This window comes from Pieris rapae, chromosome 9, assembly GCF_905147795.1.
Source record: "Pieris rapae chromosome 9, ilPieRapa1.1, whole genome shotgun sequence".
Taxonomy (NCBI): domain Eukaryota; kingdom Metazoa; phylum Arthropoda; class Insecta; order Lepidoptera; family Pieridae; genus Pieris; species Pieris rapae.
The window spans coordinates 3,088,272-3,101,419 of NC_059517.1; the positions used below are offsets into that span (position 1 = coordinate 3,088,272).

At 29.7% G+C, this 13,148-nt stretch overlaps 4 protein-coding genes across 4 annotated transcripts in view; 2 read left to right on the plus strand and 2 right to left on the minus strand.

Annotated features, from left to right (window-relative positions):
- Nucleotides 1-1,127: 1,127 nt before the first annotated feature.
- On the minus strand, nucleotides 1,128-3,415 carry LOC110999705 (trafficking protein particle complex subunit 5). Its single transcript, XM_022268903.2, has 5 exons — nucleotides 3,081-3,415; nucleotides 2,700-2,826; nucleotides 2,326-2,409; nucleotides 1,765-1,863; nucleotides 1,128-1,686 (listed from the first exon to the last, which is right to left on the minus strand). Exons 1-5 carry the CDS (start codon nucleotides 3,230-3,232, stop codon nucleotides 1,588-1,590), a joined length of 561 nt encoding a protein of 186 aa, XP_022124595.1. The 5' UTR covers nucleotides 3,233-3,415; the 3' UTR covers nucleotides 1,128-1,587.
- Nucleotides 3,416-3,840: 425 nt separating this feature from the next.
- Nucleotides 3,841-6,554, minus strand: LOC110999712 (ras-related protein Rab-39B). The gene is made up of 3 exons (XM_022268911.2): nucleotides 6,328-6,554; nucleotides 5,908-6,259; nucleotides 3,841-5,378 (listed from the first exon to the last, which is right to left on the minus strand). Exons 1-3 carry the CDS (start codon nucleotides 6,433-6,435, stop codon nucleotides 5,170-5,172), a joined length of 669 nt encoding a protein of 222 aa, XP_022124603.1. The 5' UTR covers nucleotides 6,436-6,554; the 3' UTR covers nucleotides 3,841-5,169.
- Nucleotides 6,555-7,432: 878 nt separating this feature from the next.
- LOC110999736 lies at nucleotides 7,433-9,896 on the plus strand. The gene is made up of 5 exons (XM_022268948.2): nucleotides 7,433-7,531; nucleotides 7,607-7,784; nucleotides 7,877-7,991; nucleotides 8,414-8,606; nucleotides 9,053-9,896. The coding sequence occupies exons 2-5, from the start codon at nucleotides 7,718-7,720 to the stop codon at nucleotides 9,791-9,793; spliced, it is 1,116 nt and encodes a 371-aa protein (XP_022124640.1). The 5' UTR covers nucleotides 7,433-7,531; nucleotides 7,607-7,717; the 3' UTR covers nucleotides 9,794-9,896.
- Nucleotides 9,897-10,929: 1,033 nt separating this feature from the next.
- LOC110999732 (FERM and PDZ domain-containing protein 4) overlaps nucleotides 10,930-13,148 on the plus strand; it is an 87,874-nt gene continuing 85,655 nt past the window's right edge. Inside the window, exon 1 of the mRNA XM_045629434.1 lies at nucleotides 10,930-11,240. The gene's annotated coding sequence lies outside the window, so the exon portion shown is untranslated. The remainder of the gene's footprint in view (nucleotides 11,241-13,148) is intronic.

Genomic DNA, 13,148 nt, shown 5'->3' on the forward strand with positions numbered 1-13,148 from the left:
TGTGCTATGATTCAGAAAAATAACTTAATAAAAATATTAAAGTAGTTCAAATTAATGTATGTAAATAAAATCTGTAAAAGAAAATAACATATTTTCTATTTCTTTTAATTCAAGTTGTGTACTAAGTTTATTTTTCAAAGCTATTTGTTCTATTTTTAAATTTAAATGACATGAAAATGATTGCATTTTTTATATTGTCAAATGCTTTCAATTAATTATTAATGAAAGTAAGTTGCCCAAGATTTCAAATATATAATGTGTGACTATGCTTTTTCTGAAATTGAATGTAAAATAATTAAAGCCCAGATTGAAAGAAGAGCTAAATATAGACAGGAATTTTTGAGATTGAGAACTGATCCATGTAAACATTCTCTTGAGTCGGGATTTGTTGTAAGTAATTACCATCTTGCTCTTGTTTTGGTAAGAATAAAATGAAGCATCAAACATTTTGACATCAAATGTTGGAAGTTCTAACTTTTTGTTGGTGCATAGCATTACTATTTCTTGTAATAGTGTTTAGATCACATATTAATTTTGTGTTCCCAGATAGTATTATTTTTAATAATTAATATTGGCATTAACCCTGAGGGGGTTGTATATTATATTGATAATACTATGAATCATAATTAATTTGTCTGTGCCACTAAAAACTTACAAAACAAGTATAGATAAGTAAATAATTTGTTTATTTTTATTAGTTTGATGAAGCCCATCAGAGATTCATCTCAATGAAAGTAACACAATATGAGTTCTTTAAACCAAACATCCATACTGCATTGTTTGGAATTGGATTTGTCATTGTTCCTATGTGTCTATATGGATATCTTATACATAAAGAGCGATCAACTCGCGAAGCAAAGTGCAGATCTGGTGAGCTTCGTTACAGAGACAGACTATTTAAGCTGTCGTAAGTTGCTATTATATAATACTGAATAAGAAAAGCAATAGAAAAAATAAAAGAATGTTAATAAATTCTATACAAGTAAATATTCTACTTTTCCTTCCATTTACATAACCTTTGTTTTTTTATTTGACTGTAATTTTTTTAGCTATTTTGGTATCGTAAAATAATCCTACCTAATGATTATTTACTTGTACTTTGATATATATCTAGAAAAAAATCACAGTCAACAGTAGAACTATATTATATTGTCCCATGAATGGGCGTTCAACATGTAAAGACAACTTATTTACAGCGTTGATCATACACATCAATATTTCATCTTCATTTAAACTAAAAGCATTTGTGGAAACAGTAGGATATGCTACAAAAGCTATTTTCTATGTTTATCTTTACATATGTATCAGATTAAAAAACTCCAACTTAAATTTTGTACTAGAAATGTAAATATTGGTACAGAATAAAATATATTTTGTTGGATTTGTAATGTAATTTTCTTATATTTTGAATATCTTAAGAAATAGTAACTAATTATATGTATTGCAAAATATAATACATATTATCTTCATTAATGGAACTGAGTTCCAACTATGATGACCCATTAAGTAATGTCAATTTTTTTTTATATTAGTATTTTTTGTTGAAATACAAATCAAAAACTGAATTATTTTGAAAAAAAAATGAATTTAACGGTCATCCAATGACTTGTCCCTCAAGATCACAGCATCATCAAATTTAACCATGTATGTCGTGCCTTTATGCCAATGAGCAGTCACTTTTGCAGCCTGAAATTGAAAAAAAAAAACATGTACAAATCAGTGAACTCTGTCAGTGTCAAACTCAAAATATTTTATAGAACTTACAAAGCCACTTCTAGTTAAAACTGCTTCAATTATTCCAGCGTTGAAAGATGCACAGTTAAGGGATCCTTTGTCTTTAGGTACACTTATAAATTTATTTACCTGAAACATTTAAACATTTTTATAAATATTTTGCATAATGTTTTAATTTATATTTAGAATTAACTAAAAGTGATGCATATTGAATGGAAATATTTTTAAAATAAATAATAACAAGCACAATCCTTTGGGTCAGTTGAGAATGGTATAAAAATATTGATATGACTGTTTTTGTACTGGAAGCTGCTGCTAGAAAATTGCCTCAAAGAGAAAATACAATTTTCACCTTTAAAGATAGTGCAATGCTATGAACTGGAACCCAATTACCTGCACAGTAGACTCTACACACTAAACCTTGAAAACTGTGTTGTGAATGTTAAAGTAACAACAAGCCTATAGAAAATAAGTATAGGAAGAAGCTAGTATTTTCGAATGTAAGCAGTATTCCATATAAGTTGTACTTGAACCTAGTGAAGCTGCATAATTGTATTTAAGCAATAGCAGTATATTTTATGAACTAGTTACCAGAGCATCCTTTTCAATGATATAGTAAGTCCTTTCATCATCATTTGCATGCTCTAACTTATCTGCTTCTTTACCAAATAATACCTAAAAATTATACTAAGCATAAGATAATGTTTAGCAATACAAAGTTAAATTCTGCAAAATATTTTTCTTTACCTTAAGTTATCTGTTACAGAACAACTTAAAGAATGAAAAGGCTTAGAATATTAGTTATGTTAAGAGAATTGAATTAAATAATTTATTTCAAATATTGTGGCAATAGTTTTAAAATTAATAAGGTTAATTCCTATATGTAATTTGGTTGGGATTAAGTTAATATTGATTAAGAATTTACTGAAGTTCATGGTTTAATTTGATTGCTGCATTTTACGTACCTTCCACAAAGTTGATTTAACAAATAATAGCATGTTAAGAAGTTTAATTTCTCTTTTACTATTTCTTTCTCTAACAAAGTATAAATCTAACAATCTGCTACCAACATCTTGTCCCATTTCAGAGAGTCTGAAAGATTAAAGTTGTTTCATCACAGTATACTAAAGTAACTCTTAGCACTATGTATGTAGTTCTAGTTTTAAGTGTGGTGTTTAGTAAGCATGACTATATTTTTAATTTCTTCTGTCTACATTTTGGAAGATTAACTGTCTTATATATGGCACTATATTATATATAACGGATATATACGTCTTTTATGTCGTAAGTCCTTTTGCAACTTCTATTGATTTGGGTTTAACAACTATCTAAAATGTTGTACCTACTTAGTCTGTAATTCCTGTATGGAATGCGAACGATTTTGACTATACTGTACTATTTCTGAAAACAGCAGAGCGTAAATAGCTAAGGAGACTTCGCCTTTTCCTTTACTCAGAGGCTTGTCAAGAATTGATGATTTTGAACGATTAGATGACATTTTATTTTCCGGAACTAATATAGGAAGATCTTTAATACTTGGTTACAGCAGCAGGGCGCTACAGTATCAATTTAAAACAGAATTTAAGGTTTGTATATTGCTAAAAACTTTTGGCTCAATTTTCAAAATCATTTAACACAAGTGATAACTGACAAGACATCACCGATTCACTGGACTGACTGATAGATCCACAGACTAGTATAAAAATGCGTCGGCTTTTTAGGTTTGATTCGATCTTGAAAATATTAACAATTATTGAAAAAAATGTGAGTAGAGGAGTAAGTTATGCAAAAAAATATAAGCAATGAAGCCATTTATGTTCACACGGAATGTCAGTGGAAATGTTGTATATTGCTGTGAATAAAATTTTTCACTATAAAGATTTACAAATTAAAAGTGGCCGTTTCGTATTGAGATATATGGGTGACATTTCCTTTCGAATGACAAAATCCGGTACAATAATGACGTACGGGAGTCGGACTAGGTTTCTTAATCTTATAGTTAAGTATATCTGCTTCAAGCTGAATTATTCTTAATAACTGAAGAAAACCTATTCTACAAAAGAGGCAGATTATTTAATGCTAACAGTACTTAAATGAAACACTTAAAAGGCTTATCTATTTAATAATAACATCATTTCTTTTTTCACTATAAAATAGAATATGTCCATACATGGGAAGATGTTAGAACATACTTATTTTTATATTTTACAATTGCATCAATAAAACAATTGAAATATAAAACACTTTTATTTAATAATTAATTATAAAGACCTGCACCTTTTTGTTACACAATGTATCATCAATTATGTATTTGGATTTTTAAACTGTAATGTACAACTTGTTTTGTAAGCTTTATTTTTATTAAAATTAATGTAATGAGTTAAATATTATTATTTTCAATTATACAGTGATTATATGAAAATAAATTAAAGCCCAACCAATAAAATAAAAAAAATCTGCTCTGGGAGCACTAAATTAACTATGATTATAGCAACACTGAGTATAGTTGTCAACATGAAAATGGGTAGTGTATAATATAATAAAGTCAATAGTAAAAATAAAGTCTAATTTACAAGAAAAGGGCTTTTATTTTAGTATTGAAATACATAGGACTGAAAAATGGTTGCCAATTGAATAAATTAGTTCTTATAGTTCTCTACAATATAGCAAAATTTCTTATTTTATGAGGCTTTTAAATCTGTAATTATTTTTCTTCCTTTTCTAAAAATTGAGAACATACAGACATGATTGACTTTTAAGGATAGTTTTGACTTGAATAATTTAACAATCTTCTTTCCTATTCATTTAACAATAATAATATGACAATGTTAGACTGCAGGTACAAATTTCTACTACATAATGTAGGTTTCATTAGTTATTGTTAGACTTAAATTTAATTGTGAAGTAAAAATAAATAACAAAAGATCCAACTCTTTGGTTGTTTTGTGTTAAGTGCTAATAACATATTTACAAGAATATTTTGCATTGAATTTGGCATTTTTTTAAATTATTACAACTTTTATTATTTATGGTTGTGAATTTTTAATTTAAACAAATATACTTACATAGCACAATCTCTGCTCGATTTTAATGAGTGGAAGTTTCTAGCACACTATGAACTGTATCTAATACACTACAGAAAATAGCAAAATATAATTTAGTAGTCAAAACATTTGTGCAATGTGTAAAATGCAGACTATATCAAATGCCTATTGAAGACCTTCTTGTATTTGAGATAATGTAATAGTAATAATAGATTATAAGAACATCTAGTTAGTACAGATATACTATAAAATACACTATATTTATTTTACTGTGCATCATATCTACATATTTGCCATTATATCACTTATCACCGAATTCTCTTAAAACAGTGGATTAGACAAATCCAAAGTTTTAAGTGACTAAGGTTCATAATCAAATTATATACAACAATTAGCAGCATGTAGATTGTACAGTTTCTGCTTCAAGAAGGTTAAAGTCCATACCATTTGGTCGATTGAAACCAGATTTTATACCATCCCAACCATCCTCAACTTTATATTCCCCTGTTTGGATCCGGTTGTAAACTTCTTGAGCAACAAGAATAAACGCTTGTTCAACATTAACCCCTGTTTTCGCTGAAGTCTCAACATGATGTAAGCCTATAAGACAACATTAAATAAATGATTAGTACTCTTTAAAACTTCACTATTTTTTTTATATATTATAGAACAACAATCTTTAATATATTTTATAAAAATAGAAGGAAGTTCCTAGTAACAAATTAAGTAACCTTCATTCATTTGATTAGCAAAACAAGGTCTTTGAATTTCAAATATGTTTACAAGGTTGATTACATTTGAGTCAAGAAATATATTAATTTTGTTGCAAAACAATGGATACTATATACTAAATCTATTTATATATATATATATCTATATACTACTACTACTACTTGTTAATGGTGTACTTAAACAAAAAATACATTGTTCTACATGCAACAGTTTAGAATATATCTATCACATTTTAATGTAAAAAAGGGAAACACAAAAATTAAGTTTTTAGGTTCAAATACCAATCAAGTTATTCAAAACCATTTTTAATCTTCCATGAAAGTAATTTACAATAGGGAGATTTGTGATAAAGGATTTCTAACTTAGTATGAGTATATGTTAAATATAGAATAAATACCATTTTCTTCTGCAAACATCCTAGCCTCTTCACAGGAAACCTCTCTTCGTGCACCATTTTTAGAATCTGTTCCTACAAGATCTACTTTACACCCAACAAGAGCGAATACAGGTCTATGAGGCTCTATGTGACGTTTGGCTTCCATCATCCATAGGGGAATATGCTCAAAGCTTGATCTATTACAAACATCGTAAACTAAAAGAGCACCCACTGAATTTCTATAATACGATTTCGTTATTGATCTAAATCTTTCTTGACCAGCAGTATCCCACAATTGTAATTTGATTCGCGTACCATCCTGTACTTCAATGATACGCGCAAAAAAATCTACTCCAACGGTGGGATCCGACAACTAAAACATAATGCGCAATTTACATAACACTCAATACAAAAATATTATAACATAACAAAGGAATTTACCTCAGCAAATTTTCCATCTGTAAAGTATTTAAGAAGCGAACTTTTACCGACAGTGCTGTCTCCGATTAAAATAAGTCTAAATTGGTAATCAAATATGGGATCAACCATTTTCTAACATATAATAATCGGAATTCTTTAATTATTTTACGTATTTACGCAAAAATATATTAATACTACGAATTACGAAATTGAATACACACTTGACCACAGATGTAGTAAATGTGTACCTTAGCATAGTTTCGTAATTCTTGGACCACTTGATTTTGACAGTTACTAAAGTAAATGAAGATACTGCAGCCTGCAGTAAAACAGTAAGCCTGTTACTAAAATGTTTGCCTTATTTCATATCACCCTTCTGTTTTTTTAGATTATCAAAGATTGTTATGGGTATCAAAAACTTTTTAAAGCGAACTTAATTTCAAACTCATAGAACTAAAAAAAAATATTTTCACAAAGTTACACGTATACATAGAACACTAGCAGTTTGGGTCTATATGATACTTTCATTTCTGTAAACGTAGTTCGAATCTTGTCATTGATAGCTTTTCTGCCTATGTACGTTATTTTCATTTATATTACACTTGCTTGTACGGTAAATGTATTCATCGTCAAGAAACCGCAATGCCTAAAACGTATAAAGTCGTCGACTGAGACTGAAAAGTGAAGGCTATGCCTAATTGAAATATGAGGCTTAAGACCGAAAAGGTTGTAGCGCCACATTTTTTAATACATATAAACAGATCGTGGGCTTCTTTTTTCCGCAATTAATTTCCATTTGTCAGGCTATGGCTATCAAGTATCGCCAACTGATTTAGTAATTTGTTTGATTTAGAGTTACGGGTATTTCATAAATTTGTAGAATTTAGACACAATTTCGTGCGAACTATAACTGCTATAATTATATTTACTGACTACTCTGAGAGTCGGATTTATGTTGATATCCAGAACAACCGTATGTTAAAACTAGATTGGATTTTCACATGCGATCGCGCAAAGTTTCGTTTCTGAATGTGGGATGTAGAACTTTTATTCTATGTGGTCTTACTGAGGTAGTACAGCGAGAAGAAATTAAGAAGTACCATAAAGGCACTTCTTAAGAACCATAGCTGAAATGTAAAAAAAGAGACAGCGATCCTGTCCTTTAAATATAATCTGTATTCTGTGATACAGATCGTTTTCCCAAATCCCAGACAATTAGCATTCAGTAATAATATTCAATATGTTATAATCATAATTATAACATAGAATATTATTATTTATTACATATTGTCGTTTTTAGAGGACATAAATGCTTTTCTGTAACTCTTGGCTAATCATTTGTTAAGACGGCTTCTCCAAGAGGTACAATACCACCGATACCTTTATTACAACTGATGATAAGTACCAAACTATGAGTTTTACACAAGGTTTAGCGAAGATCAAAGAAAATGATGATAAACATAAAACAACTCCTATCGGTAAGTTCTTTCTAACAATTTAATATATATTGTTTTTAACCTTAAGAGTTTGTAAAGTCTTAACATAACCTCTCTCATATAATTCGTTATAGCGAAAGTGGCACCTGAACTCAAACAGAGTAATGACGTTGATACACAAATATCAAAGACTTGCGCTGTTCTAGGTTGTGAAGAATCAAAAAATTTTAATGCCGACTCATTTTTCCCGTAAGTAAACTGCAAAATTATGTTCGCGACATTGTTTTAAATTGTTAATGTTCTAGATTAAATAATCGTTATATACAAATGGTACTTTGATTTTTGGGTGATTCATTCAAACTATAACTTATAAAGATATTGATAGTTTTATTTTTAAACTTGTACTGATACTGATTCTTGTTTATACTGACATAATTTCAAAAATATTTTACTACAACAAACTGTGTGTATTGTAACAATTTAAATGGACTAACAGTATGGAATACTGCTTTTGTTTAATTTCCTATAGTTGTGTTGTTTGCTGTGATTTAGTATACAGTAGAATAGCAATAAACTCTAAATAAAAATTTAAAAAAATTGCATTTGGACTGGACTATGTTAATTCAGTCTTATTTCTCTCTCCCTTAAAGCTGATTTACACTGTATTTTAGTTTTCCTGAAGATGAACATCTAAGACAGATATGGACAGATCTGACTGGCAGGAATAATTGGACACCAACAGATTACTCTTATATTTGTGTTCAACACTTTTCAGTAGATTGTTTTGAATGTGACTCTAATAATGCTGTAGTTCTTGTTAATAAGGCAGTACCCTCATTAAAACTACCTAAACATGTTTTAGAGGTGAGTAAAAAGAGGTATTTCACTAAATTAAGACACTAAGGGGTCTAGTAATATTACAATTTTTTACATTCTCTTCAAATTTATATCCTAAATACATCTTGCATTACATTTTGACACATACATGAGGGAGAGATTCCAATATTTCTTGAAGCTATAATATATAGTATACACATATATATATATATATATATATTTAGAAAATATACATTTAGTTGTGTTACAAAAATTAGTGTCTTTTTAGAAATGTAAACTAACTCGATTAAAAACATCAATAAAAGCTGCTTTCAAAGAATCAAAGGATGACAAATCAAATTGTAAGTTATTATGTAACAAAAGCTACAATTTTAAATATTTGTAGTCATATGTCAAGAACTATGATCTAAAATAGTAGCAAGCTATATAACAAAACAATATTTTATTTAATTAACTTTATATGTGTTTATTAGGTTGAATATATTGAAGAAGATTCTTTGGACAATGAAGCTGAAGATGAAGACTACTTGGAAAATGATTATGAAATGGATGTTGATGATTCAGCTTTTGAGAGATCAGGAACAAATGATACAACTATACAGAAATCAAATGATTACCCTAAAGAAATATCTGCAACCAATGGACCAACACATTCCAATAGTAATTCAAATGGAGACATAAAAGAACATTCTGACATGGAAAAGTCCTTCAGTGACATGCAAGTTAAACAAAATTTTAAAGTATTAAAACTCTTTACTGAAGTACAAAGAATGCAACGTGAGTCAATTGAAATAAAAAATAAATATAGATATGCTTTGCGCTCATATAAACGTCAAACACGGTTTTTAACAAGGCTTCGTGAAGTAATAGAAATGAAGAAAAAAATTTTAGAACAAAAGAAGAAAAAGAAGTCACGAATTCTTCTATCATTGCAAGACAAAATAAAAGAAGATACAAGTGGTCTTGTTCTAGCAATGCCAACCAGACATACAGATGATTTAAAGAATTTTGCTTTGAGTATTTATAGATATTCTCCACAGGCCTACATATATATCAGAAATGCTCTGAGAACTCTTTTACCAGGCATTGAAACACTAGATTCATGGATGAATTCAGGCTATGAACCAAGAAATGTCCTCACTAACAGCAATCTAATAAAAATAACAACAGATTTAAATGAAACTGAAATGAATTGTAAGATTACATTACGTTAGTTTAACAGAATAGTATGATTTCTAAATATCTTCCATTTTTATTTGTGTCAAGTTTACTTTTAATTTGAGAAGGAAATAAATCAAATACACAATGTACATGTCATATGCGTTATATTTCTTCAAGTATAACCTTTTTTCTTTACTCAAATGAATGCCAAAAACTATTCACAACATTTGTGGGATTTCAAATAAATATATATTTGTATCACAAATTTGAGTTGTGTTTAGGGTATGATTATGTTTTAAATAATTGATGTTTAATTTTTTCTTTATTCTTTTGAAAAACAAGATCTGCTATACTAAACAAGTCAGGCTGGGTTGTTTTTGAAGTACATTATCATAATTGCTTATATTTTGATTTAAAAATGAGACAATGCAAACTTGAAATGCTAACTCCTACAGAATTTTCCCTTGGACCAACTTTATTATTGATTAAATACAAGTGCATTAAAGGCTTTGTAGTACACTTGGTCTGAGTGGTAATTTCAAATATTATTCCTTAAATAAATTTACGTAGGATAAAGTATATATCCTGGAGTTTATATTAAGTAGATTTGGGTTGGGGAATCCTGTGTTTTATAAGAAAAGTACCTCCAATGTCATAATGCCCCTAGACATCTTGATCCGCCTAAATTTGGAAGTAAACCCCCAAGTTGCCTCCTTATTGCCAAATCCTAAATGTTCATGTAATGTAGTGATATTTACCGCTAACGCTTAGTATTTACTTAATATACCCCTATATTAATCAACATACGAAACAATCAATGGGCATAGCGCAATTTCAAGATATATTGTGGATAGTTGTGGTAAATTAAATTTTTATGTAAATATAAAGTTTTTACCAGCATGCAATTATTGCACTTCTCTTCTCTCTCACACTCTTCATAATAATTTAAAATGTTTTATATTCTATAGGTGACGCTGAACTAAATACCTCGCATAAAAATACGACCGATGATTTTTATATATCCATAATGAGAAAGGTTAAGACTAGTCCATACTCCTGACTCCATGCCATGGTCCATACTCCATAGTCCATACAGCCAGGTGACAGATCTTGTTCAGAAAATACGACAGAAATTCGAGGACAATTGACAGCAAGTTATAGGCTGTGGTCAGTGTTTTTGTTTGACAGTTGTAGACTGTAGTCTGCCAGAGAATGGTTTTAGATTTTAGTGCCGCTTTTTCTCTCGTGGGTGCTGGAGTACACCACTTAGCGCTTGTCTTGTTGACGAAAATAATTTATCCATCTACCATCTGTTCAAATATTGTGCAAGTTTTGAACAAGAAATCGTTTAAAAACGTTACCCTTCGCACCCAAATATTAAAGACTGAATTATTTTCTTTGTTATTTAATTTTGTGCCTGTGTTGTGTTTTTTGTTTTTAAACCAGTGTTGTGAATGGATTTGTTGTAACGCGATTATGAAGGCGTGCGCCTCGCAATAGGTACGTAATCTCGCATATTTTATTTATTGCTTGTATTGTGTGAAGCCTTAGATTTCACCCAGCGATTTAAACGCGACTGTCGCCGTTAACTGGACTTTCGCATTCGTAATTCCTAAAGCGTAATGCATTCCTTAAAAGTAAGCCACGGACCTTAATAGTCGATCAGTTGCTGGTACGTGTTAAGTTTTATACTACTGAGGTCTTTAACAGTGTATTGTTATTCGCGACATGACCGATTAATTTCTCTTCTGACATTTTAGTCAGATATAATTTCAACTCATTATAGGTCTGCTTTGATGTTAAAATGTTAATATACAATATTTAAAAAATACTATCCTTCTATGAATACTACATACTAAAAAGGTAGATATGAAGACATGATTCGATTATATAATTATATCATACTCATCACTCATCAGACTTTTTGAATACGCACTAGCATTGGCAGTGTAATAAAGTAACAAAATCTTCGCATTGCTTGCTAGCATGCTTCCGAATTGTTATTGCAACTAAAACGAATTAGAATTTATCAAAGTTTTGGTAAGGTTCTGTTCTGATTGACTAAATTCACAAAATTTCATTACGTTACATACGTAACGTAGAAGACATTAGAAATCCTATTCCTCTGCTCGACGTCCATAATACTGCTGCAATTAGCCGTTTATCGGGCTTCCTAACACACCGATGCGTAACATCACGTGTCCATTGATGCCAACTATTTTTACTACACGAGACCGAATACCTTTGATAATATATAAAAAACGAACAAAATCCTGTTCTTAATAAGTATTTACAAAAGGGTGTGTGACAAACATATCATTGCAAAATGCAACTCTGTCAAAGCTGTTATTATCGTATTGACGTAGAAGAAGATTTGCGAGAATATTTTATCAATAAAATAAGTTTCTTTAAGCTTGTTCGATACGATATACACGGCATGCCGCGTAAATCGTATTATTATCGTTTATACCTTAAACATAACGGTGTGAGTTTATGCCATTTAAATTCGTCCCGGCTAAGATCGAAATGATAACAGAGCTTTGCAGAAACAGTAATTGCTTTAGGAAACATTCGTCATCAGATGTGCTATGCTTTGTAACATCTTGGTTCGATTTCAATTGTAAGTACATATTTGTCTTGCGGGAATTTCTTACAACTAAGAGTTGCTAGACAAAATATTTCCCCAATTTCAATGGATGTATTTCTAATCTACAAGTAACCAGGCAAGGAAACCCTGTTGTTTAATTACTTTTAGATGGTCGAGATTTAACGCATATTACACAAGATAATTCATATACAAAATGTTACATGCATTGACGCATCCTACTCGACTTACTTTCATCATTCTTTCATCTATCTAGTTCTGATAACACTATGCGTTTCTTTATGATTTCGTGTTTTTAAGAATTAGCATTTTATCTCGAAAAAAAGTCACTGTCTATTGGGCGTTCTGATAAACGTGCTGAGTCTGTATATCCATAATGGCTTCCCTCACACTATGAAATCAATTTTTTTTCTTTAGTTTTAATATTTTTTTATATCTACTAATACATCTATTTTTCATCCCCTAAATGTTAAGGTTGATCCAGCGCTACATTTTATTTTATATAAAGTTTGTAAGATTATATAATTTTAACTATTTCATTTTTACAGCCATGATAAGTTTATGTCGTCTATATTAATATTTTATTATGCAATAACCACAACCGTTATGGGTCAGGTGATATGCAAATATTTTTACTATGATAAACTTTATGTTAAAAGTAACAGAGTCTAGAATAGCTGTCCAGAATATTGTAGCGCCACTACTATTATCTGTATTGTGTTCTTCTAGAGTCGTGAGAATGTTATAACTTAATGAATTTGCACGCTTTACTAAGTAGTATTGGCGATAAAGTTTCTTCTGTC